This window comes from Xyrauchen texanus, chromosome 40 (assembly GCF_025860055.1).
Source record: "Xyrauchen texanus isolate HMW12.3.18 chromosome 40, RBS_HiC_50CHRs, whole genome shotgun sequence".
Lineage (NCBI taxonomy): Eukaryota > Metazoa > Chordata > Actinopteri > Cypriniformes > Catostomidae > Xyrauchen > Xyrauchen texanus.
The window spans coordinates 4,737,859-4,764,723 of record NC_068315.1 but is presented as its reverse complement, the minus strand read 5'-3'; the positions used below and the strand labels follow the sequence as shown (position 1 = coordinate 4,764,723).

Here is a 26,865-nt window from a genome sequence, read left to right as displayed (position 1 = left end):
GACCTGTGTGACATCCTGTGTGATTAACCACACATCCTAACACCAATCCTAATTTGTACTGTCAATGGAGTAAAAATGTTAATGTTTGAGCAAAAAAACTAAATGCAACCTCTGACTCACGCTCACTCTCGTTTATGTCTATATGAATACTTCCTGGTTCCCACAAGATCAGAACCATGTCTCAGGGTTGCTTGCACTAGAGGAAAATATGTTGACATCTGAAGTGATACAAAAATGTCTTCTGCAGGAGGGTGCTTGTCAGTAGTTCAAGTAAATTGGGTTGATTTCAGGGTACATGAATTTTCAGAAGCAACATGCTGATTTCCCATGTGATAATGTTGAGGCTAGTGTGATGTCTCTAGTATCACTCCACAATATCTTTCGTTGACTCAAATTAATATTTCATGGCCGTTGATTTATTTATTTGTGTTGTAGCTGTGTAATAAGTGGGATAATGTACAGCCAGTCGGTCGTTATCTGAAAATAAATCACCTGATCACCCTTTCAGCATTTATTATGCGATTATGACTGGCTGACTATTCATCATCCCTTACACAGTATATCACCTAATAAAACAAAGTCTTTCTTACAAGGTCCTTGGCTGAGTTATAACACCTGGATACAGTCTTTTTTTCTCTCTGTGTTGTTGTAAGTTTGTTCATCCTCTACATTGGGAGACTGTAATTCCTCATGGCTCGCATGAACTGACATGTGTGTAAAATGTATGATATATTTTGTTTGTGCAGGTGAGGGAACATTCAAGGTAGTGAAGCATTATATATTGTCAGACCTTGAAATGGCTTTGGGTGGTGTAAAGCAGTGTCTCTTTTGCAAAAGGGACCTTGAAAAACTACAGGTTTGCCAGTTCTGTCACACATTCCTGCTGAAAATGATTTTTTTAAACCAATCTGGTTTGCTGGTCTTCAGTGGTTTAAGATGACCTAACTGGTCTCCCCTCCTGGCCAAGCAGGTGTTTAGCTGGTTTAGCTTGTCTTCAAGCCTGTACAAGATGGTCTTCAGATGGTCTAGCTGGTCTACGATCCTGGCCAAGCAGGTGTTTAGCTGGTTTAGCTTGTCTTCCAGCCTGTACAAGATAATCTTCAGATGGTCTAGCTGGTCTACAATCCTGGCCAAGTATTGCTGGTATCCCAGTCTAACCAGCTTACAAGTCCCAAAACCCCTTTAAAACCATCAAAGTAGGCAAAAGTCTTGGAGACCAGCAAACCAGCTTAGGCTGGTTTACGGTTTTTTTTTTTTTTTTTTATTTATTTTTATATATATATATATATATATATATATATATATATATATATATATATATATATAAATATATATATTTTTATCTTTTTCTAATTCTTTGTATAGGTTATATAAACTTTTTTTTTTTTTGAAATGTCAACATAATATGTCCTAAAAGCACCTCCAGCCTTAAAACGTGTCTGTTCTGCACTGTCAATGTTACAGGTCTTGACGCTGACCAATACAAATAGTGTAGTAATGTTTTATTCATATATAGCTATAAATGGATGCCGCTCTGACAGATTCAGGGAACCGTCTCCTTTTTGAATTGCTTGGGATGAAAAAAAAAAAAAAGTGTGCAGGATACATTCCAATCTTCTTTTGTGCCATTTCAGCTAAGATGCAAATGCTTGTCATCTAAGTGAATTCTCATTATAGTTTGAGAGGTAATTTAAAATAAAATAAAATGTGCCATTACACTTTTTCCCCTCTAGAAAGCATCTTGCATTCTCAACAATATCAGTCATGGCAGAACAGCATTCGCTGGGCCATTCTGTGAGCAATCCATCTTGAAGAGTAGTATAAGATACATGGTTGTCTTATGTATTAGTGTGTCAAAGACTTTCTTGTGGTACAGAATACAAGCACTACATAAAGTTCAAATAAATCATTGAGAACAAGTCCCATTTCAAAAGCTTTACAGTTGTTATCATGAAACCACCATCAATTTTTCCTCTAAATGGCTAAGATGTCTGTTCTCATCAAAATGGACTCAAACATCACAAGATCTAGTTTGTTTGTCCTCATCAGAAATGTGATTAAATGGAGAGTGAAAGAAGATTTTGAATGTCTACTGCTTCTCAACATTTTCTTCTGAGAAAAAGATCAGTTATTTCACGTTTAGATTTTCACAAATGGTGTTCAGATTAACTAAAATACCAAAGTATACGATCAAAAGTCAGAGATTACAATATAAACTCAAATATTTCTCATCAAATTCTAACCTGACCAAATTATCTTAACTATGCTATCCATATTCAACCCAACACAACTTTTTATTTATTTATTTATTTAGTGGATGGTTCAGCAGTGCATGTTATTCCACATAAAATAAGCTTTGTTTTTGAACAAAGGTGCTACGACAACAATGACTTTTATTCACTTTCATGCAAATCATGAGTATAAGGGCAGATTATCGGTTCATAAACCCACTCAGTGGACATTTAACCTCTGAACTGATGCGATACATAACATTATTTTGCTAAAATGTCACCACAGTCACATTATTTTTATGAGATCAGGCTGGAAAAATCTATGACATAGTTGATACTTAACAAAACATATCTGAGTAGTTGAGCAGTACTTAACTCAGATAATTATCCTGAGCTATGAGAGAGCAATACATTACTCATCTGGAATACACCTGCACTAAATAATTTGTTTGGTGCAGTGTCAACCAACTGGACCTGATTAGGAAAGTGCCGACCAGAGAAAATTAAAAGATTATTGAACCTCTTAGAAAAGAACTGCGCGAGCACACACGCGCGACACTCACACGCGCACACTGATTAAAAGCTGATTAAAAACAATAATAAATGATACATTTAATCAAAGACAAGTCCACCTTACTAATTGTGAGTGTAGCGCTTGTGACTGATGAGTTTATTTTACTCTCTGATCTCATTCTCCTTCACTCCTCCTCCACATCACTCAATCTCACATCCTCCCTCTCCTTCATTCTGCCATTCTGTCTCTCCCTCCCAAATCTCAAAGACTTCCTGTCCTTTCAATGAGGGGGTTGTTGTTTTCTCTATCTCACGCCATTCATCCTAACTCACACTTAATGGGATTCATATTAAAGGACTTGTTCATCCCGTGAAAATTATGTCATTATTTACTCACCCTCTTGTCCTTCCAAACTGTTATGCTATTATTTTTCCATAGAACACAATAGGGAAACATTGAAGAATATTCACGCAGCTCTTTTTTACATACAACAGCATTTGTAGTGATAATGTATGTCAAGATCCAAAAAGCACTTGAAAACACCATATAAGTAGTACAAATGACTTGTGTGCTATATAATAAGTCTTCTGAAGCTATACAAATGTTTGATTGACAAACAGACTGAAATGTAAGTTATTCATCTTTTTTTCCCCTCCACAGTAGCTCTCAAATCTAGTGGTGCCATTTCTTTGTGCGTTTGCCAACTTAAGTATGCTTTGTAGCATAAATACATATGCGGTAACTGTTACTGGATTGTTGTTGTGCTGTTTCTCACTTTATTTACTGTATACTGTTGCTGTTATAGAATAGAAAGAATAAGGTAGAATATAAAAAAATAACAATCTGAAGAGTGTATTGTTGAAACCAGCCTGATCTCATGAAAATAACACGATTGTGGCAAAAAAAAAAAAATCTCAAAATGATAGACGTGGTTCCATACACTTATTGAAACAGTTCCAAGGTGAAATGTCCACTGAGTGGTGCTCAAAGCGAGTACAATTTTCTCCAAAACAAATTAGGTTTATACAATTTTAAATGAACAAAACCTACCTCCCAACCCTAAACTTAAACCTAACACAAACCGATAGTGTTCAAAAAGCAAACTGTGACTGGAAATAAACAGTTGCTGAAGCATCAGTGTCATTTTGTGATGCTTTTATGACACTTTTGGCTCATGGGTCGACTCACTTGCTCTTTGTAACGTAGCTTGGCAATGACAAGCAGACGAAGATGATGATGAAGTGACGAACCCAAGTGCAGTTTATTTATAAACCTGAAATCCAAAAACCGTAAACATAAACTTGACTAGTTGTTTGGTTATCAAATCAAGTCATTACATTAACAATACCTGACAAAGGACCATGGCAAATGAGGTGTTTAAATACACGGAAAACGGAAACAAGACAACCGATGAACAGACAGAACTATAAACAATATAACAAGACTAATAAACTTAAACCAATGACAAACTAGAACTGATAACGAGTTAACAAGACAATAAACCAATGAAAACAAGACGGAAACGGGATATCACATGACCAGGAAACACATGACTATAAAACAGGAAATCACATGACTATAGAATGGGCAGTAGACTTCCAAAATAAAAGATATGAACACAAAACATGAACAAAAACACATTAAACGGGACACTCTTCAGGACTCGTACCATTCTTTCAGTTGAGCAACCACACATCTTGATTGCTCTCAAATAAGCTTGCACATGTAGTTATGTAGTGCAACCTTTAATTTAAGTCATGCACTATTAGTAACAGTGTTTTGATTTCATAAGATAGCATTGTGTGAGGAAAAGTGTTTCTGAGCTGATAATCTGCCCTTTTACTTGTTAATATCATAGAAGTCACTATTGTTTTAGTGTCCCTAGTGTTTATTTCACAAGGAAACGGCTGCAATATGTACGAACCACATACAAATAATTAGCAAAAAAGTACAGGGACATGTCAAATAAACACTAATAAAGCATCAGTTCTTGAGCAGTTTCCAAAAGAAACTGGCACCTATGAATTCATGCTTCTTACCCTATAATTTAGAATACAATAAAAGCTTAGAAATCCTGGGAAATATCTCATTTACAGACTGCAAGTTGTTTTTGGTTGGAAAAAGCCCAGGTTGAAGTAACTCAATGAAGAGCAAACACTGAAGAACCTTTGCCTTTCTTGTGTGAGAATAAAAGAAAAAGAGAAGAAGTTTCCAAGGTTACAGGATTACTCTGGCCATTATTCAGGAGGCAGCAGTCACTCCTGTTAATGGATGTTGCAGTACAAGTGTTAGGCTTTTGATTGAAGGTGTTGTTTTGGAGGATATTCTGAGGGCAGGTAATGAAATCCAGAAGAGATGAGGCCGAAAATAAAAATACAAGTCATAATCAGAAAAGGCATTTATTTTAACGTTTTAGGCATTAGACTGCAAAATGCACATTATTTTCTTAATCGGTTGGCTATTTTGGTTGTGTTTTTCAGCAGAAAAATGTAAACATCCTAAAAACAAGATACATTTACGTGAGAAGTAATTGTGTACGATAAAACATGTTTTCAGAGAATATACAGTATCTTGAATGTCACTTATTTGAATACAAGTTTAATTGAATTATCCCATTGGCAAATATTTATTCTTGTTTAAATCTAATGAAGTTTACAGTTAAAAAAAATAGGTTGCAATGGGGGTAAGAAAAATAATCTTCATTCAATATATATCATTTATTTAAGTCTTATTGTAAGGGGGTTAGAATGGTCAAGGAGGAGGCAAGAACCGGCTTGTCAATATAAATCATATTTAATTAACTCAAAACCAAAACACAAGAACATAAACACACACATGACGGACATGCCCGTAATTCTCTCTCAAACCATTGTCACCGGCCGCCTTTATCCCTCGCGCGCCCCATCAGGCCGATTGGGGACCGGGCGTGCGACATTCTAGCCCGGCCCCGCCCCCCTCCGCTCCACACTCCTCCCGGGGTTACCTCAGGCCGGGGTGCCACCGGCATGACCTACACCCCCCCCCCCCACTCTTTTCCTGGGGAGGGTCGTGCTTTGCGCCCCGTCAGGTCATCCCCGCCTTACTCGACCTGGGAGGAGACAGGAGGGGAAAAACAACAACAAAAAAATAGGCGAGGGAAAAGGCCAACACGGTGCGACAGCAAGAGGAGAGAGAGAAGCTCACTCACCGGTTCTCTGATGTACCATCGCGTGGTCCTCGAACACTACGCCACACTCTCCGGCGGACGACAGCCGCTCCTCTCCGGGCGAACCGGAGTCAAATCTCCGACCCCCAGCGGACAGAACGCCCCTCCGCTTTTCTGGCGGCACCTGGGAACATTCCTCCACCCCTGGCAGTGGCCCTACCGCTCCAGGCGATCGGGGAATTACTTCCCTCCTCCCCTCGTGGACGGCGGTCTAACCTCGGCCCCTCCGCGTTTCTGGGGGACGGCAGGGTACTCCTCCGCCCCTGGCAGCGGCTCCATCGCTCCAGGAGGTCGGGGAATCCAGTCCCCACTCGCCCCGCGGATGGCGGCCGTTCCCCCGCGTCTGACTCTGTCACCCGGCAGATGGTAGCGGCGCACCCTGGGTGGACGGTAGTGTCGAGGACTCTGCGACGGCCATCCCTCCTCCCTCCCGGGTTTCGAAACCAATGAAAGGGGGTTAGGATGAGCATGGAGGAGGCGAGAACCGGCTTGTCAATATAAATCATATTTAATTAAACTAAAAACCAAAACACACGCACATAAACACACACATGACAGACATGCCCGTAATTCTCTCACTCTCGAACCGTCGTCACCGGCTGCCTTTATCCCTCGCGCGCCTCATCAGGCCGATTGGGGACCGGGCGTGCAACATTCTAGCCCGGCCCCCCTCCGCTCCACACTTATGTTACACAGTTTTGCTTCTTAACTAAATTACTCTTGGTTTAAAGGGTGTTTACATATTGTATATGGAAAAAAAGACAAATACTGATTAAGAAAATGATCAGAGGATCACAGACCCTTTGAAATGTTCTCTCTCATGTTAAGAGAGCTTGTTAAAGTGAAGGAGACATTTATTTTCACAGAAGACTTTGTTCTCCATGTCACATTTGCCTTTTAATGACCTGAAATATTTTGAACTTCCTTAGTTTGTAGGGCTTGACATCTTTGTATTTGATATAAGACTGGATTCCACTTTTACACGTGATACTTAAATTGAATTAATAAAGTTAATACAATGCACTCTGGTATCACTCCAAGAATGATTGCCCACCCTCTCTGGTCTCAGCTCTATTGACCTAACGCCACTTTTATTTCCTGCCATTAGTAAGGGCCTGACTGAGCGGCACTGGAGCCAGTGCTGAGACAGAGTGTGATGTATTAGCTTGTTTCCAGCTAAGTCAGTGGCCAAATTAGAAGTCTGACTACAGGTTAAGTTAAATTTATGTTCCCTTGTGGAGCAGGGACTCCGCTGAAGCAGAGGATAAGAGGAATGGGGTTGGATTCAGTGGTCCTGATGGTAAAGTGTTTTTGATATTGCAGTGAATACTAATATTAATTTGTCATGTGGCGTATGTACCCCAACAGTGCCCATTATCACTATGCCTTAACAGGAACAGGTGCAGAAAGTGTAAAACGTAAAATAAATATATTTTATTTTTCACATTGAACAAATTATTAAGACTTTTATTTCAAAGCATATATATTACAGAGTATATATATATATATATATATATATATATATATATATATATATATATATATATATATATATATATATATATATATATATATAACATATTATTATTATTATTTATTAGTTATTACCCCATGGTAATAATAAAAAATGTATTAGATTTATGCTTAAAACATGAAAAATAATGGCAACTAGGTAATTAATCAAATTGAATTAATATTTGTTTCAGAGAATATTTAATTAAATTTAAATTGGTAATTAAATTAACAATAAAAATAAATATTTGAAGAGAATATAACTTAAATTGTAATTATTTTATCAAGTTTATTTGTATTTTTATTTTGCTTTAATTACAAATCTCTCTTAATTTTGTCATATTTTTGCTTATATAAAAGTCTAAAACTTTGTAAAAATGTTGTCTGTATAAAATTATATTTATACTTAATCTTAAAAAAAACTTATGTAAACATGTATTTACTGACAAAAATACTTAACAAAATATGTTTTTCAGTTTACTTAAAAAAATTAAAAAAATAAAATAAAAAAAAGCCAGAATATTAGAATTATTTTTAGAGAATAGTTTGAATGTAGTTTATTTTTCTTGATTTTTAACTGGTTTTAAACTTCTGTCGATTTTGTTAGAATTTGCTTATATGAAGAATAATTAAAATTACATCTATTTAGTAATTCTTAGTACATTCATCTTAAGGATGCTGAGAGGTTTTTTTATTTTATTTTGTTGACTTGTTTGAAGCCTAAACCTCATTCGATTGAGCTTAAAATAAGTGGGAACAAATTGCCAAACAACATCTATTGAAGATGCTTTCTTTCAAATTAGTTGATAAAAACAGTTCAACTGTAAATGGTTGGTACAGATTTGCTTTGGCTGCTACTGAATACTGAGGTTTTTTTATGGCCTTCTAGCATGTGTCTCATTAACGTGCACCATCCCTGATTCCATTCTGATTGAAGAGACTGTAGCCTCAGTCTGAGCGCTGACCCTTCAGCTAATTACTGACTGCTTGCATGAGCACTCGGTTTACTCGGACAGTTCACTCTCACAGACGACCCGGATGTGCAATCAGCCCCCACTTTCCTTTAATTACGGATTCGTTTTTGCAGCGCTGCTGGTATTTCCACCAAGCATGGCGCCACATTTCTTGGCCTTAAACAGTTACACATCACAGCAAATGGGTTTTCACCCCTTTGTGTAATTATTTGATTGATGTACTGATGTCATGAAGTGATTTAAATAATGACAAAATTGCCATTTTTTGGTCAACCGTCCCTTTAAGTGCTTGAGGAATATCCAAATATTTTAGTTTACTTTAAACTGAGCTAGAGTGGATCCGAATCCAACACTCATTGGAAAGTGGCAATAAAACACCCAGGAGAACCAGCTTTCAGTGCGTTGAATGGTCTGTCAATGTTTTGCCTTATCACAAAACCAATGAGCCTTGAGGCACCATGCAATGAGCAGACAGCTGAGACACCAGCACATCAGTTTCCCATGGGTTCACATTGGGTTGTCTTCCTGAAATGTGAACTGTTCTTGTCATATTTTGCTTGAACAATTACATTATTCTTATGTATTGCTCAATTAAATGTATAGTTCACATGACAGCTTAGTGTGAGTGACAGGCTTACATTTACAGTATATCATTATTCACTGAAAGTCTGTCCTTCCATTGAGCTCTTAAGCAGAGTCAACTCAAGGGGGGGTATGCACATTCTGCTTACTTGATCAAATCGATGTGTCTCTGCAAAATGAATATGTTCTTATCATCTTATATTGGATTGCTATCCATCGTAAATGGGTTTTGGAGGGCATTTACACTTGGTCTTTACACGATTGGATAACTATCGGATGAGAAAGAAAACGAAAATGGATGAAATGACCAAGTTTAAATACTCACTAGAAGTACATTTTATTTTAAGGATGGTTAGATCTTTTTACAAAATAAATAAATAAATTGAAATATACAAAAAATTAAGAATTGATATTAATTAATGATTTTTGCAGTCTTTACAAACTTGTTTCAAAGCAATAATTATTTTTGCAATGCTGATTGGTGCTGCTGGTGATGCAGAAATTACACATTGAACCTTTTAAGCACCTTCATGCCTGTATGGAGCTAACAAGTTAAATAAATGGTTTCTAGCTCAAGGGTTTGTGGGGGGATTTTATGCTAAATGAAGCTTGATTGTTGAATGCATCGATGCATATCAGTTGTCACACACCTTTTTTTTTGTCTGTCATTTCAGCTTCATTCAAATTCAGACAAAGGCGATGGCTCGGTACGGTACATCCTGAGTGGGGAAGGTGCGGGAACGATCTTCATCATCAACGAGGTTACGGGAGACATCCACGCAACCAAGAGTCTAGACCGAGAAAAGAAGTCACATTATGTTCTTCACGCTCAGGCCATCAACCGCAACACAAACAAACCCCTGGAGCCGGAGTCAGAGTTCATCATCAAAGTTCAGGATATTAACGACAACGCCCCCAAATTCCCAGACGGACCCTTTGTCACATCTGTGCCTGAGATGGTGGAAGTTGGTGAGATGATCTTGTTTTTCTATAAAATGCAAGCAAGCACTTAAGCATTACTATTACCCTTTTGTTTATGGATTTGAACAAACCCATAACCCTATATATTATACTTCGGTATAACCACAGGTGTTCACCCTAACCCTGAAATCAAATTTGGAATTTGAGTGCATGTCTGTTAGTTTTGAAGCTGTCTATATGCTAGTTTACTCCTAAACATTGACAAATCACTTTCAGCATATACAGGTATAAACATGTGTTCAGTATATGTTATACGTAATGCTGGGAAAGCTACTTTGCAACTGTTGCTTCCCATGTTTCAAGCTACTCAAATGTAAACTAGCTTAACTACAGTCAAGCTACTCTTTAAAAAAAAGTAGTTAGCAAAATTACAAGCTACTAACAACATGTAGCTAACTACATTGAAGCTATTTAAATAATGTTTTTTTTTTTTTAGATAAATGATAATTGGATGATATTATTTTATTCTGCATTCAGTTAATGTGGAATTCAATAAGATCACTTGATAGTTAGATATTTAATTAAGGTGACATTCCCTTATGAAAATAAACTTTGGTTTTACTGCAGTAACTGTGACGAGGCAGGCGAGGAATGAAGATCTAAATGCAGCTTTTAATGAAACAAATGTTAAACAAAGAACTCAACAAAATTAAAAACCGGGAACCAGGCACAGAACATGACAACACATGTGAAGACTGAACAAGAAACAAGGGGAAACAAAGGCTTAAAGACACAAGAGAAAACAAAGAACACCTGGGGAAACTATCAGGGTAAACCAATCAGGAAATAATTTCAACATAAAAGTCAATGCAAAAACAGGGAAAATGTGATTTTAACCATTGTTTAACCATTGTATTCAGGGCTGGACAGGTAATCTGGCATACCGGCATATTCCCGGTGGGCTGACACACTTTGGGGCCGATCAGGGACGGACAGTTGCCATGTAAAATCCCAGGCCGATTTCTCTTCCCAGTCCAGCCCTGATTGTATTTGTAGTAAAACCATAATAACTTTGAATTTAGTTCATTTAATTTAGTATGCACAACAAAAAAACAAAAAAAAATAAACACAATTTTTATTGAAATATAGTGAAAACCATCAGCAAATTTCAAAATATTTTATAAAAAAAAAGTCTCACTAAAAGACTCACTAAAAAGATATAGAATTTACAACTCTAAATATTAGGGAATCATTTACTTTAACCAGTTCATTACATGAACTCTCAGAAAATTAGGCTTGTTACTCTAAAAGCTACGCTATTTTGAAACTAGCTGAGCTGTTGTATAGCTGCTGAAACATGGAGTTCAGTTAGTAATGTCACGACTTTTAATTAACTCCTCCACAACACTGTCCATGCAGTCTTTCTCTTCCAGTAAAGCGCATCAAAAATATTGTTAACACATCTTGCACTAAAAAGACACTTTTGAATTAAATGCTCTCAAGAATGAGAAGGAGTCCTTTACCCTAAATGAACCCTGCCAAAGAGTAGCAAGTAGAAAATCATGGTTGATGGCTGTGATGTAACTAAAGCATATTGGCTATTAAAAAGGGGTACAGTGGAGACCATTGCCATGTCCCAACCAAATCTCCTGTTTCAGTAGGAAATACATCAAGAAAGGTAAGAAAACTGTGCTTGTTCTGTAACATTAGAACCAAAGTTCTCTTGGAAGTCCACACCCATTTCATACACTTCAACACTCCCGTAGATGAGTAATGTACCTGTGTTAAATGTTGATGTCAAGTTTGAGTGAATCGGTTCATTCCTGTTAATGGAAGATCTTGTGGCGATATGTGCAAATTTGAAAATTGAATTGGTATTTTCTGAGAACATAGCTGTCAAAAGCATATTATAACATGCATGTACTGCTGCAAACTTAAAAGCTATCAACATCTGAGATCCATCATGTCTAAACCAAATCTCCCAGCGTCACACTGCTCCTAAGTCAAATGGCTTTTCTCTACCCACCTACCCCATTGCTTTTATCCTCTTGTTATGTGTTTTGCAGCTCGAGTTCCCACAGGAACCCAATAGTTCTGAGAGCACTATGTATCCCTGTACGCATCACGCATTGTCTGAAACGATTCACTTCCACGAAGAGACAGAAGGAGAAATAGTAAAGAGAGAGGGAGAGGGATTCCTTAGAGGAATGTTTCTCCTAAAAGCTCTTTTTCATTCACCTTCTAGCCCCCTCCAGATTTCCTAGAATCTCTTACAAATAAAAGTCCAAAGGAAAAGATTAATTTGGTGAAATATGAACTGCTATGTCACTGTGACTTAAAGGACATGCATGCATTTTATTACTGTCCTATGTTAAAATACTTTTTCCTATCCTGGCTAAATATGCTGAGATGGCTATTAGTAAGCCATTTGTAGGTTGATTTCCTGAAATATTTGAACACTAGGGTTGCATTGTTACTAAAAAAAATTTATGACACGATTCTTTGGAATACTTGATTCCGATTTGTCAATGGTGCCATCTAGCTCATCTGGTTATTGCAAATGTTCAAGTCTGAACCCGTTCATGGTGACACAAGACAAGTCCTGATCAACCTGTCGGGCTTTATTTTGCGAAAACAACCTGCTAACTGTACATTATCCCACTCATTGCATAGCTACTAACCAAACAAATAAATATATGGACATACAGTTTTGAATTTCCTTGAAATTATGTAATTATGTGAGAAGAAAGAAATCTTTGTGTAAGTGAACTGGTTAAAATAAACTGTTCACTTATGTTTAGCGTAGGGCAATCCGATTCATTTTAGTTAGTCAGTTTGTTTGGATACTTACATTTAAATTAACTGGTTGACATAAATGATTCACTGATTTACTTGAGACCCTGCTCAGCCTTAATGGCACTTTGCCTTCTTTTTTAAACAAAATATTCATTTAATTTTTGCCGTTTATCACTATGATACAGCTCAGTTACTGTCAATAAAATAGTCTGTTTTCTAGTTGACTTTGATGATTATTTGATTATTTATGCAGTGTGAAACACATCTCAGTGGATATTAGGGCTTGTGGGTTGTTTATTGTTTATTTAGGTCCCAATTTGCTGTTGCCGTAGCAACTGAAGACCATACAATGATCTGTTTTATCACAAGATTCAAGCACCGGCTGCAATCAATGTTGAAGGAGTCTAGTATTGTCTGACTGATGTCCATACTACTGGCAATTCATGCTCAAAATGGGCTCAAAATCCCAATTATAAATTTCTCTGAGAACACGTAGATGATCAATTGATGTGTTAGAGCTGTCCAGTCTACTTGACCAGCACAGGTTAGTTATTTCTGGAGGTGCCCCTCTGCCTTTATTGGAAATCACCCTGTTCTGATAGAATCATAACTCTTACTCAAAACAATACAATGCAAACATTTGATAAGCAGATGGATCTGGTGTATTGGATTTGAGTTCTGTTAAAAATTACTTCAGACTCTAATAGAAGGGTCAAAGTGTGTAATTTTTCCACTGTTAAAATACGTTTTCCTCTCCCATTACTTAATATTGCACTGGGTTCTGCAGTTATTCTATCCCTGTTTGTTAGCAAGTAATACACTGTGAAGATGTTTTGAGTTTTACCCAGGTATTCAAGGGCACATGCACCGCAGACAGTGTGCTGTTTATCATTAATTAACTTGTTTCCAGTATGTTATACACTGTGGGCTTTTATTCCTATATTTTCTATATTAAAACTCCCATTGGGATTGCCGATTGACATGGTGATAAAATTATTTACTTGCTACCTTGCTAGGTATTTCGTCATCATACCTGCTGGGAAATAAATATATAAATCATCTTCAATCAGAATGGTGGTTAGCTGGTCTCTCTGCCTGTATGGAAAAGTTGGTTAAGTTTGTCTGTTTTTAGTGTTTTTGTGAGGTTTGTGTCACTTTAGGTCAGCTGGGTCAAGCTGGAAGAGCAACTGGCAGACCAGCTAAACCAGCTAAAACCAACGTAGGCTGTTTATTCAGCATATATTTCTATTGGAAACATAAAACAAACAAGAAAAACCACAGTTTGACCAACAGGACAGCATCACCTAAGGTGGATAAGCTGGTCTCTCACCTAGCCAAGCTGATCTTGCCTGTTTTCCGGTCTGATCAGCTGACAAGTGTGCAAAACCATCAATACAGACCAGCTAAACCAGCCTTAGGCCAACTAAAGACGAGCTTAGCCAAGCTGGGAGACTAGATAGACCAGATTTACTAAATCAGCTAAAACCAGCAGACAACATAGGTTAAAATCATAAAAACAGACCAGCTTATCCAAATTTAGACCAACTTAAGGCTAGTTATACCAGTTTAAACCAGCTAAGATCAGCAAAGCACCTCTGACTGGTTTAAGATGTTTTAGATCCACCGCACACACTCACACACACACAAAGTATTGCTCTTGGGAATGTTAGACAAACATGATAAAGTTTGTCCAACAACACAGCATCAGCTGGTCTGGCTGGTCTCACAGCCTGACCAGTGGACAAGTGCCCAAACCACTCTAACAGACCATCTTAACCAGCCTTAGACCAGTTTAAGACAGCTATGTACATAGGTTGTCTCAGTTGTCTATTCAGCAAGCATATCTCTTGGAAATGTAAAACAAGCTTGATTAACTAAAGTGTATCCAATAGCCCAACAACACATGCTGAGCTGTTTTAGCTTCTTTAGCAGGCCTTTCAGCCTGGCCAAGCTGATTTTAGCTTATCTTGCTGGTCTCCGAGCCTGACCAGTGGACAAGTGCCCAAACCCCTTTAAAACATCAAAACCGACCATCTTAATTCAGACCAGCAAACCAACTTCGGCTGGGTTGTCAAATAGAATTGCTCTTGGAAATCTAAGACAAACAAGATAAACCAAAGATGTTCCAACAATCCTACAGCACAGCATCACCTGAACTGTTTCAGCTGTAGGAACATGCTCTCGGTTGATTGATATTGATATAACCCAAGGAGGAGAGTACTGTGGTAACAGGAATCGACAGAGGAAGAAGGACATGAATAATTAGCAGTGTTCTGTTTCATTCCTTCTGACCGCCTGAGGTGGTACTTAAGCACTAGTAGATTATTGCAGTGCCAGCTAGATAGGTCGAGAGAATACACCAACAAAGTCACGTAGTGACGTAGTCTGAGTCTCAAGGATAATAGCCACATTAGCTCAGCATTCAGCCTCTTTCACTTTCTCACCAGATAGAGATGGGTCATTATTCTTCATGTGATCCTGTGCTGTCAAATGCATTTTACTAGAGCAGCGAAGTATCGTCCTCTCAAACTGTGACAACCCGCTCAATAAACCATTTGGATCCGGATTGGATTATTTTGTCCGAATTTGGTGAGTTTTTCATTGAATATACTTTCATGAACTGTCTGTAACACTTCGTGCTTCTTGGTGCTATCTGGTGGCTAGTTTTTAACTGCACTGATAAGTTTGTGGTTCCCCGCTAACATTTGATCTATTATCTATATATCTTCAGATTTTTGTGATAAACTGTGCTCCTCGGTGCAATACAGCATCCAGATATCAGAGTGTGGATATATTTTTTAGAAGTTTTTTCCACGAGTATTCCTTGCTGAACTGCCTTCCAGTTCTATCCGGAGGAATTGTGTGACTTCTTTATTCATCGTCCCAATATCTCCCCCGGGCTATTTACCACTCTGCTTGCCTTAGCTTTTTGGTTCTGTGTGGGGGTGTTTTTAACAAAGTGATCATGGCTCACGGTTCTATTGCCACCGGCCTCCAACTGATGTGTAAGCTATGTCCCAATACGATTCTCCTTGATGACAGCCATGATGTCGGTCCACATTGTTTGGGAATTCCTCATTTGAGAGGCTATCACACCCAGACTTGCACTGTAGTCTTTTGCCTACTTTGGAGAGGCGGTTCTGTCTAGCTGGTTTAGACCCAGAGTTATCCCCCACCATATGGACTTGGAAACATTGTGCGTCTGCGGCAGCCACAATTATAGAAAAAGGCACATTCGTGGATTCCTGTCTTCTGAGGTGTCAGAGCTAAAACATCTCCTTCAATTGCTTCAGCCTGTGGCGCCTGCCACTCCTATAACTATAACAGGAGGATGAGGATACTTCAAATAAAGGAATTGGGGAAGAGCCTCTTGACTCCCCTTTTCTTTCACATCATTCTGATTTGGACGTGCTCTCTACCAGTGCTTGTGTTTATTATTTCACAATCATATGGATGCTGTGGATGTTACTGTGCAATGTTCCCTTCCAGATGTTTATTCTGGTCTTTCAGCTGGGGGGTTCAGTTGAGTCATCAGGACAGGTTCCAGCCTCTTCGGATGACACTGGCTGTGCTTCAGATAGTGGTTGCTCGTCTAGGGCTGGATAAGTCCAAGGGCTGTGTATACATCTTTTGCTGGTGTCTCCATGGGAAATTGCTGTGCATCTGCTACCTGGGCTTCTCCATGTACCTTTGCTTGCTTCTACAAGGTCAGTGTTGCTACCCCTAATGCTGTGAGTTCAGCAGTTCTTCAGGGACAGCCTTGAATTTTTTTTTCAGGTGAGTGGCATTCCTCACGACTATGTTGGTGGTAGTCATCCCCTAGTGCTTAAGCACTGCCGCTGGTGGTCAGGTGGAATGAAACAGAATCCTAGTTGTGTAGGTAACTGTGAATTCCAGATGACCTCCGGAGTAATAAGTCACTCGGAATACGTGAGAAAGATGTACTGAGGCTGAACGCTGAGCTTATGTGGCTATTATCCTCGAGGCTCAGCCTAAGTCACTACATGGTATATTCTCTCGACCTATCTAGCTGGTACTGTGATAATCGACTCTGGAATTCACAGAACCATAGTTACCTACGACACTAGCGTTTCCTCTTATTTTTGAGGTTGGGCATTTGGAGGCATTTATCAGTAAACTTCTATGAGCTGAGCGAGATCGTCTGGACTGGAACACTTAAACTCTACACAGCTCTAGTCCACTGCAGATAGTATTTAAAAGAACTGCTGCTCAATGGATGTTTATTGATTTTGGCACCAGTCTGAGCAAGCTCTAGAGACTGTTGTGTGTGTGAAAATCCCAGGAGATTAACAGATACAGAAAAATTCTTACCAGCTCATCATGCACAAACAATCATGCCACAATCAAAGTCACTAAGGTCACATTTTCCCCATTCTGATGGTTGATGTGAATATTAATTGGAGCTCCTGACCCGTACCTGCAAGATTGTATGCATTGCAGTGCTGCCATATGATTGGCTGATTAGATAATCGCATGAATATGTGGATGCACTGGTGTTCCTAATGAAGTGCTCTGTTCGTGTATACTGACATGTTATAGAAGACCAGAATTGACTATAGCTATTACCAAGCTTCTCACTTAGCTAGACTGCTTGGCTTGCACTTTTACTGTAATTTTTTTTAAGGGCAAGATTTTGATTAGGAATTTGAAGTCAATATCTTTATTAGTAGTGCAGAATTATTACTCCCTTCACATGCACACATACTTTATCAGTGGCCCCTGGGAGACACACTCTGAAAATTCTAGACAAGCTGTTTCAGCAACTTTGCGGATGCTTGAGTCTGATAGAAATGTTTGTACTGAAGCTAAGAGCTGGATACAGTCATTTAACCCACTAGAGCTAAATGTAAATTATAACAAAATTACACTTATCTGAAGCTGTAATAGTTCAGATTGCAGCTTAAAAGTCTCATTATGCTTTTAAACTATTAAGAAAGAAGTTGACAATTTTTCTGTTCCAACAGCTAGTGTGCTGCCTATGAAGGCAGCATTTTAAGGCATCATAAGTGGGCTTGTGACGTGAAGGCTGTTCCAAAATGCTAATCCCCCCCTTTTTTTTCCAAATTCAAGATTGTGGATGAAGCGAGATAAATTTTTATTTTAAATGTCCTTCATTAAGATTGTGCTTATCAGAATATTGTGTCTTTTTGCCAATGGCATCTTTAAAAAAAAAAAAAATCATTTGTGAGTTGAGTTTTCCATGCACTTTGCGTGAGGATCTGACTGATGCACAGAGTTGCTGCCTGTGCAGATCATCCTAAATTGGTCAGTCCAATGATTCCATTTCAGTTAGGGTGCAAACATTGCAGGCCATAGACAGTAATGCAGCTCGCTAGGTTTTTGAACAGAGCTGTTGTCTTTGTGAATTGAAAAGCTTTAAAAACATTTTAGAAGAGAGTGGTTTTATGTTTGTATTCTGGCTGCTTTTCAGCATAAGAGAAGACGAAGGGATAGAGACAAATTGCCGCTGCAAGAGAGTGAGAAAGAGAAAAGGAAATTCAAGATTCTGTCTCCATAATCCTGTTTTACTCCTGAGCCCTCAAACCTGCATTAAATGTTTTGTGGTATTTGCAGTAAGTCATTAATCAACAAACAGTGCAGATGGATGGACTGAACACTGTGAGCTGTGATGAAAGTGAAGAAGTGCAAATGAGATCTACTGTCTCAGCTAAAATAAAAAATAAAAATGAACTTATGAAAGAAAGACTGAAACGAGGTAACACACAAACAGAGGAAATGAAAGGACTTTAGAAAGATAGAGAGAGATTACATGGAACACACAGCTGGTCAACCAATGGCATGAGTTTGGGTAGAGTCTAACTGTTTGGCTGTTTGGCCAATAGCAAATGGGGGAGTGTTCTTATCCAATGGTAGAAAAGTTTTTTTTATTTATTTTTTTAATACCAGTCAATATCAGTTTCATTAACATTTCCAGAAGGAGCCATTTTCCAACGATGCAGATGGAACACTGTCAAGTAATTTTTATTTGTATAGCACTTTTCACAAAAGACCTCATTTCAAAGCAGCTGTACAGTAAATTATGCTATAACAGAAAATCAAGCTGTAATGTCTTAGTCATCATTGTGCTATATGATAAAAAATGTGACTGAAGATTGTGCTTTAATAAATAAATTATATTTGTATTTAGACCCCCATATGAGCAAGCCATAGGCGACCAACTCCATAAGATGTTGGTTAATGGAGAAAAACAAGAGTACTGTACTAAAATACTCTGAGAGTTTTTCTTGCAGTACAATTTAGCGGCAGCGCTGCCCCTCTATCTACAGCACGAAGCACACAGCGTGTCTAGTGTAGTCGAACAAATTACTCTTATGAGCTGTTTTTTTTTAATCTACAATGTGAAAGATTTAGACTTACCAATACAGTTCAATAAATTCATCTCTATTCTTATACACAGACAAATGCTCAATTATCTTTCTTTCTGCAGGTACATCGGTTTTTCAAGTCACAGCGACCGATGCAGATGACCCAACATATGGAAACAGTGCGCGGGTGGTTTACAGCGTTCTACATGGACAGCCGTACTTCTCTGTTGACCCCAAAACTGGTAAATGTATTACTTTTGTTCATTGTCTCCTGAACTACTCGATTCAATACAAAGCACTTATTATTTCTTGGCTGCTTAGAGCTACTGGTGATTTTTTTAAGTGGGTGTACAATTAAAAACAACATGCAGAAAATTCACCATAGCTTTTCACAGTTGTTATTCAATTTAGTCTCTGAAGACCTTCTTAAGCAAAGTAATCGCACATATGTCTCTGTGTGTGAGATTTTAGAGTGGATTCTTCATCCAATTTTTCCAAGTCTAAATTTGCTGAGCTATGCCATCCACATGAATTGTATGGCTCTATACTTTTACTGTGTGTAGAACTACCTAATTTTTGTCTATTTTTATTTCTCCTGAGAAAATTTATAAAAACATTTGAGATAAAAATGATACTTTAGACATTAAAACTGAAATTTGTCTTTTGGGTTTTCCTGTCTGTCAACTTCACCACTGAATACAAAGCACTCTTCTTGCATTGACTCTTTAGAGCTGCTGGCACATTTTGTCAAGTAGGTGTACAATTAAAAATTACATGCTGAAAATTCACTGTAGCTTTTGTCCGTTGTCATTCGTATTATATTCTGAAGTCTGCTGCACAGAAAACAGCTGTGAGCAAAACAATAAGGCACCAGAGCCCTTCTCTGAACAGAAATAGAGCTTGACATACGTGCTGTATTTTTTGGATCTCAACTCTATAACGGAGTGCATCCCTGGAGAATGAGGTGGAGAGAACATTGTGTAAAGGCTTTCAGACGCTTAAAGAGTGAGAAAAGCTAGCCATGGCGCATTCAAATGGATTTGGTGTTTATCAAAGGTGGCTATTGTTTGGAGGGTTTTACAAGAAACCATTAAATGTTAATAGAGTTGCTGTGTGTAGCAGATTGTATTGGAAGGAAGGAAGGAAGGAAGGAAGGAATAAAGAAAACCAACAGTAGGTGCTGAATGAATATTTTTTTTCTGTGTGTGTTTGTAGCTTGCTGGCATGCTTGTAGGGGTGTAATTATAAAATTTTGTTATAATTTACACTAAGCTGTAGTGGGTTAAATGACTGTATCCAGCTCTTAGCTTCAGTACAAACATCGCCACTCAACTCAACACTAGGCATTTAACATAACTAATTCAGTCATCAGCTTGTTAGTAGATGCTCCAAGACCTGAGATAGGTGTTTCAAATAAGAGAGACTTCCAAAATGTGGAGTGTTGGAGGTATTCCAGGACCAGGATTTGAAAACACTGTTCTAGACCTCAACATCTAAACAGTCTGACAGGGGACTGAGCCACTTTCAGATTAAAAACCCAAAATCATCCCTGACATGAACAATGTAATATCATCAAATATTTAAACACAGTGTTAGTTTTCAGTGTGTCATATTACAGAGGAAAACATTTGTTGGGCTGTCCATGGTGCTGAAATCATAGATATAATATCCAGACCTTAAATCTGTTGTGTGGCACTGTCCTTGGTGCTGAAACAATTGCTATACTAGTCATGCCTTCAACGTGTTATCTTGTGCTGTCCAGGGTGCTGAAACAATTGCTATACCAGTCCCGCCTTCAACGTGTTATCTTGTGCTGTCCATGGTGCTGAAACAAGTGCTGTACTAGTCATGCCTTCAGTGCGTTCTCTGGTACTGTCCATGGTGCTGAAACAATCGCCATACTAGCCATGCCTTAAACATGTCCCCTGGTGTTGTCCATGGTGATGAAACAATCGCTATACTAGCCATGTTCTCTGGTGCTGTCCGTGGTGCTGAAACAATCGCTATACTAGCCATGCCTTAAACATGTCCCCTGGTGCTGTCCATGGTGATGAAACAATCGCTATACTAGCCATGTTCTCTGGTTCTGTCCGTGGTGCTGAAACAATCGCTATACTAGCCATGCCTTAAACATGTCCCCTGGTGCTGTCCGTGGTGCTGAAACAATCGCTATACTAGCCATGCCTTAAACATGTCCCCTGGTGCTGTCCATGGTGATGAAACAATCGCTATACTAGCCATGTTCTCTGGTTCTGTCCGTGGTGCTGAAACAATCGCTATACTAGCCATGCCTTAAACATGTTCTCTGGTGCTGTCCATGATGCTGAAACAATTTCTGTTGTAGTTATTTCTTCAATATGTTGTCTGGCGCTGTCCAATGGGCTGATAAAATCCTACATTTTTTGAAAGCTTTCTCTTGAATAGTTTCCTTTTCCTGCACACATAAGCATCTACAATTCACCCCAACATAATCCTTACTTCAATCACAATGATTAGTCTGTCTATATAGTCTGTCCATATACTGTCCAATTGCTGCAAAAAAAAAGTATTTTGGCACTCAAGCCACTTTACATTATATAACAAATTATCAAACCAAGACATATTCAGTCTAAAGAAATATCACACAAACACTCTTTTCAAGCAAAACATTTCACAAAAAGAAAAAAAAACGCTCTTCAAATTATTAAACAAGACACTTTTTTTGTTGTCAGACTTTCTGGAACATGTCCAAAGTTAATCTCATGAATTTCATCTGTGTTATTCAGCTAGGATACCTGTGGAAACAAAAAGGGAACAGAATTAATATATCAAGTAGAATCACCTTAACACCAGTTCTAAGAAAAACTCTCATTTGCTTACAGATATACCACTTGTTTTTATATGTTATATCTAATTCAATGGCATTTACACATTTGTGTGACTTCTACATAGTGTCCAAAAGTCTCTAAACTTTTTTTGTATTTGAACATTTCACCTTCAGTAAGGGCTACTGCAGCCATTTTTTTAGGTGAATTGTGGATAATTTTGCAAAGTTGCCTGGATCATGCAGGCATATCAGTGACTGTGGTAAGGGTTTTTAGAGATGTTTAATGGAATTGTGTGGAGAGACAGTATCAGTGTTCCACTCAGCCAGTCTGAGTTTATTTAAGATTGTGTACAAGGGCTTAATGCATTCAGACAGGCAACATAAGAACTGATTCAATGTAATTGTGCGTGTGAGAAAGAGAAAAAGACAGAAAGATTGATTCAGTCTTGCTTTAACACATTGCCTTTTAGAGATACTTCATTTTCAATCATTCCCAAACTATCTTTTAGAACATTTAATACCGTCTAGGGATGAACAAACTGACAGGTACCAACACAAATGATAAGTGCTTTATTTTAAAGTCAGTTATGTGTACTCCACATTAAATCAAAGTTGACCCTATTTACTTTCTAAATACACATTTCTGGGCTTATTGTGTGTGTGTGTGTGTGTGTGTGTGTGTGTGTGTGTGTGTGTGTGTGTGTGTTGGGGGTTGTCACCCTTTCATTTGAATCACAGCATGTATCTGAGCTGTCATTAGCTCTACAAGTTTTTAAGACAACCTAATGATCCATATTATACAGAATGATTTGAGAATTTCCAAAGAGCATCTTATGCGCTTCGATGGAGGCAATTAAATCTGGCTTTGTGTACAAATGAGTTAACATGGTCAATGTCAGAAATGTTCATATTTGATTAGAGGCCTAGAGATGCAGAAGTTTACGTTAAGTGAGAAGCATACCGTATTTTAATGATTATTAACTATTATATTTCTTATATTAATTTATTGTATATTAATAAACCCCTCTGTATCTACTACTAATAGAATTTTAGAAAACCTGTGTTTTATTTATATTTCAAAACTACATAATTGTAATTTTTAATTGAAGGCCTTGTAATATAGAGAAGATTCAAATTCCACTAACTCTCAGCCCTGGTGGGACTCAATACAACTTCTAAAACAATGTCAAACTAGTGTGCCATTTGCTATTGTATCCATGGCAACTGTAATAGTTCTAAACTTCACAATATTCACACATGATCAGATGGAAGAATTGGTGTTGAAGTGTCACTCGCAACTGTAGAGATAGATGCCAGTAACTTACAATTGATTTTTGGTTGTCTGCATTTTGCTACAGTGTGTGGCTGCCAGAGTCTTTTGTATTATTTGGTAGAGTGTTGCTTAGTGGTTGCTAGTGTGTTGCATTGAGGCTGCTAAGGTTTACAAAATGTTATTTTTAGCATGTTGCTGTAGTGTGTGGTTGCTGAAGTGTTCTCAGTAGTTTCTATGGTATGATTTTTAAGGTCATGGCCTGATTTACCATATGGACAATTGGGCACATGCCCAGGTGCACCACGTCCAGTGGGGCACCATGCAACGGCCTTTATTCAAGTCTATTTTTATTTAAATAGTTAGTAAGTGTTTTTTTTTCTCAATATCATTAATTGTACATTAGTGTAATTTTTGTACAGAGGTCTGGACCACCACACAAGTAGCATGTAGCCAGCGCTGTCACGTGGTACCTGTTATTTTTTATGTCTGGTTGGTGTCCAAGCAACCTTCTTATGGTCCCTGTACACTCTTAACTTAAGTTATTTTAAGTTTTTTATTTTTTATAATTTGGTCAGATTGAAGCCGGTTTGCTTCATTCTTGCCGTATCACAAGTAAAATGCTTGTTTCCTGAACTCATTGGAAATCTGACATTTTTGTGAATTTTTTATTGTTGTTATTAGAGTAAATATAAGTACTCCTTGTGGCAGATGGAAGCTACTGTTGTTGTTGTTTGGACAGCTTTACATTTTGATGCTGATGTTGTTCCAAACCAGTATGAATTTCTTAATTCTATGTAACCCGAGAGCAGATATCTGGCAGAATATAATCGACTGATAGCCTCAGTCACCATTTACTTTCATTAAAAATTTGAAAAAAATAGAAGGTGAATGGTTACTAACATCTACCTTTGAGTTCCACTGAAGAAAGAAAGTAAAACGGGTTTGGAACAACATGAGGGTGAGTAAATTATGACACGTTTACATGCCTCCAAGTTGATTTTTTATTTGAAAGAAACATACTCTTAAAGAACAGTGTTCTGTGAAAACACCTCATTATCAGCTATTGGCATGAAATGTCCTCTGTTCACTGCCAAACAGGTGCTTATAAGAGTTATTTGCAAGACAGCAAGCTAATAAGTGAGGCTGAATCTTTGCCTTCCCCGTTTCTTTTTAATTTTTTATTTGGAAAAATCATAAATGCCAATTTCAGAGGCCTTGATGATGGGCAAAACATAAGAATCTCTCTCTCTCTCTCCCACACACACACACACACACACACTTAAGTAGGCTAATTTCTCTGCTGATTGGGGAGTCTGGAGTGTTTAAGCCTTTAGGATTCAAGCTTCTTTGACACACATAAGGGAGTCCCTAAAAGGATGGATTAGTCCAACTTCCTGTTCTGGTCAAATTAGTAAAACATGCCAGTTTGTCAAGGCCTTCCCCAGCCTCTTACGCTTTCCAAAAATCACCAACTCTTCCTGCATTTAATTTATGGCCCCTCCCCAAAAAAGGCCATGATATTAATCTTAGGCACATTTATCAGTTTATCATATTAAAATGTTCTATTCAGTAGTATTTTTCAAGCTGTAACAACGTTATTTTAATGGCATCCAAAAACAATACTTTGTTTCTTTTTGACTCTAGATCAGAAGACCACTAAATTCCCCAGGTTGCAGTGTTACGGGCTTTTCACACCGAACATTTCATTGTGCTAAAAAAAGCTAGATGATGTGCTATAAACAGAGCAGAATGTGTCTCGAGACACATTTTTAACAGTTGAAGTTCTTTCTTACCTGACATGGCATCTGAAAAACGCATTCAGTGTGAATGGCCCCTTACACTAAATAAAAAATAAACATGGAAATCATGAATATTCTATTTATTTATTTATTCTTTTTGTACTACAAATGACAATCAACAGGATATTTTGTCATTCACTTGGTTTCTATTTGTGCTGTGTTGTGCTGGGTAGCCCCGCCTACTGCAAAAATCTCATTGGTCTAAAATTGAAAATGAAATATATTCTGATTGACTGTGATTTTTTTTACATTAGAAGAAAGTTTTAGAATACTTGTTTGAATATGTGTTTGATGTGACAACTGTGATCATTCTGTTGACAATTGTGGGCCACATATGTGCTAAAATTTAAAATGGACTTATTTTCATAGTGGTCTTACTTTAGATGATTCATGATGTGTGCACCTGTAAAAAAAATGATAGATGATAACAAAAAAGCTCTGCCTCTGAAACGACTTTGCTTTTCTGCTGACATCTAAATTCCTCTTACTTTTTCAACCCCTCCCCTCCAACAACCTGGCTCCATTGTGAGATGTAACAACCACTTATCATGATCCAGTCCATGATCCAGTCAGGGAAAAAAAATCATATACCGCACCAATTTTATTTATTAATTTTTTTTCACATTGAATATACTGTTATATTTCACCTGGGAATTACATAAGTAAGATTACAGAAGTAAAATGGGTTGTAAACACGAAAGAACACTTCTGTGTGAACGCCCCTAACACTCACCCAGGAACGAGGCCAAAGGTAATCTCCCATAATCCCTTTTGCTGACCAAGAAGATTGCTCTACTTTTGAAAGGTTGGAAAAGAGAATAAAATGGAGAGGTAGGAAATAAAGACTTTAAGAGTTAAAGGCTAACAGGTTTTTTTAGGCTTGCCAGTTGGTCTTCGATGACTGCACTGAATTCACTTAGGTTTCCACAGAGACCTCATGGTGGTTGTTCCGAGAAAAGGGAAAAGAGAAATGCATTGTGATTCTTAATAGTGCTTGGTTGTAGGTAGGAGTGGAAATCACCACAGACCCGTGATACCATTATATCTGGGTTGTGATATGATAAAATTGTGATTATTTGTTTAGTGTGTTGCGGTTGTTTCGCATGTCAGCTAATATGAAAAATGTATCTGAAATATTCGTACCGATAAAATATTCACTGAGTTAAAATATCACAATACTTTAAAATATTGATCGCCCCACCTCTAGTTAAAAGTGGCCTTTCATGGCTATGTATGTACTGATAGATGGATGGAAGGGTGGGTGGATGAGGTTTCATTAGGTTCTCTGTAAGCCTTCTTGTATGTCCTAATAATACAAAAGGGTCCCACATTTACAGCCAGGCTGTTACATATTTCCTCAAGAACACTTACCAATCCAACACAATAAACCTGAGTGATAGCTGTGGAGATACACTCCGTTATCCCTGACGGATGGAGAAAAGGTCACAGCATCAGTCTTTGTGTTGTTTTAATGGACTGAATGGCTTTGTGCCAGAGACTTTTGTTGCCTTAGGAGCCCAGGTTAAGTAATGCTTTGGCTGGGCTAATATCTCAGCTATGCCACTGGGGCAGAAATGGAGTTAAAGGAGAGGAAATGTTTGAGAGATTAATTTCAGAAAGCTTACATTTTTGTACCATTATGCTGTGCTTTTGTTTGTTGAAATGCATTCAGGGAATCCTTTCATCTTACAGTACCTACCTACCTACCTATCCGTCCGTCCGTCCGTCCGTCCGTCCGTCCGTCCGTCCGTCTGTCTGTCTATCTATCTATCTATCTATATGTCTGTCTGTCTGTCTGTCTGTCTGTCTGATCTCTATCTGTCTGTCTGTCCTGTCTACAGTAGCTATCTATCTGCCTGTCTATCTGTCTATCTAGCTGTCCATCCGTCCATTTTATCTATCTAT

The 26,865-nt window shown here is 38.0% G+C and overlaps 1 protein-coding gene across 1 annotated transcript in view; it reads left to right on the top strand.

Annotated features, from left to right (window-relative positions):
• LOC127633250 (cadherin-18-like) overlaps positions 1-26,865 on the top strand; it is a 112,856-nt gene that overhangs the window by 33,642 nt on the left and 52,349 nt on the right. Inside the window, exons 3-4 of the mRNA XM_052112201.1 lie at positions 9,693-9,987; positions 19,205-19,324. Coding sequence (XP_051968161.1) covers positions 9,693-9,987; positions 19,205-19,324 — 415 coding nt within the window. The remainder of the gene's footprint in view (positions 1-9,692; positions 9,988-19,204; positions 19,325-26,865) is intronic.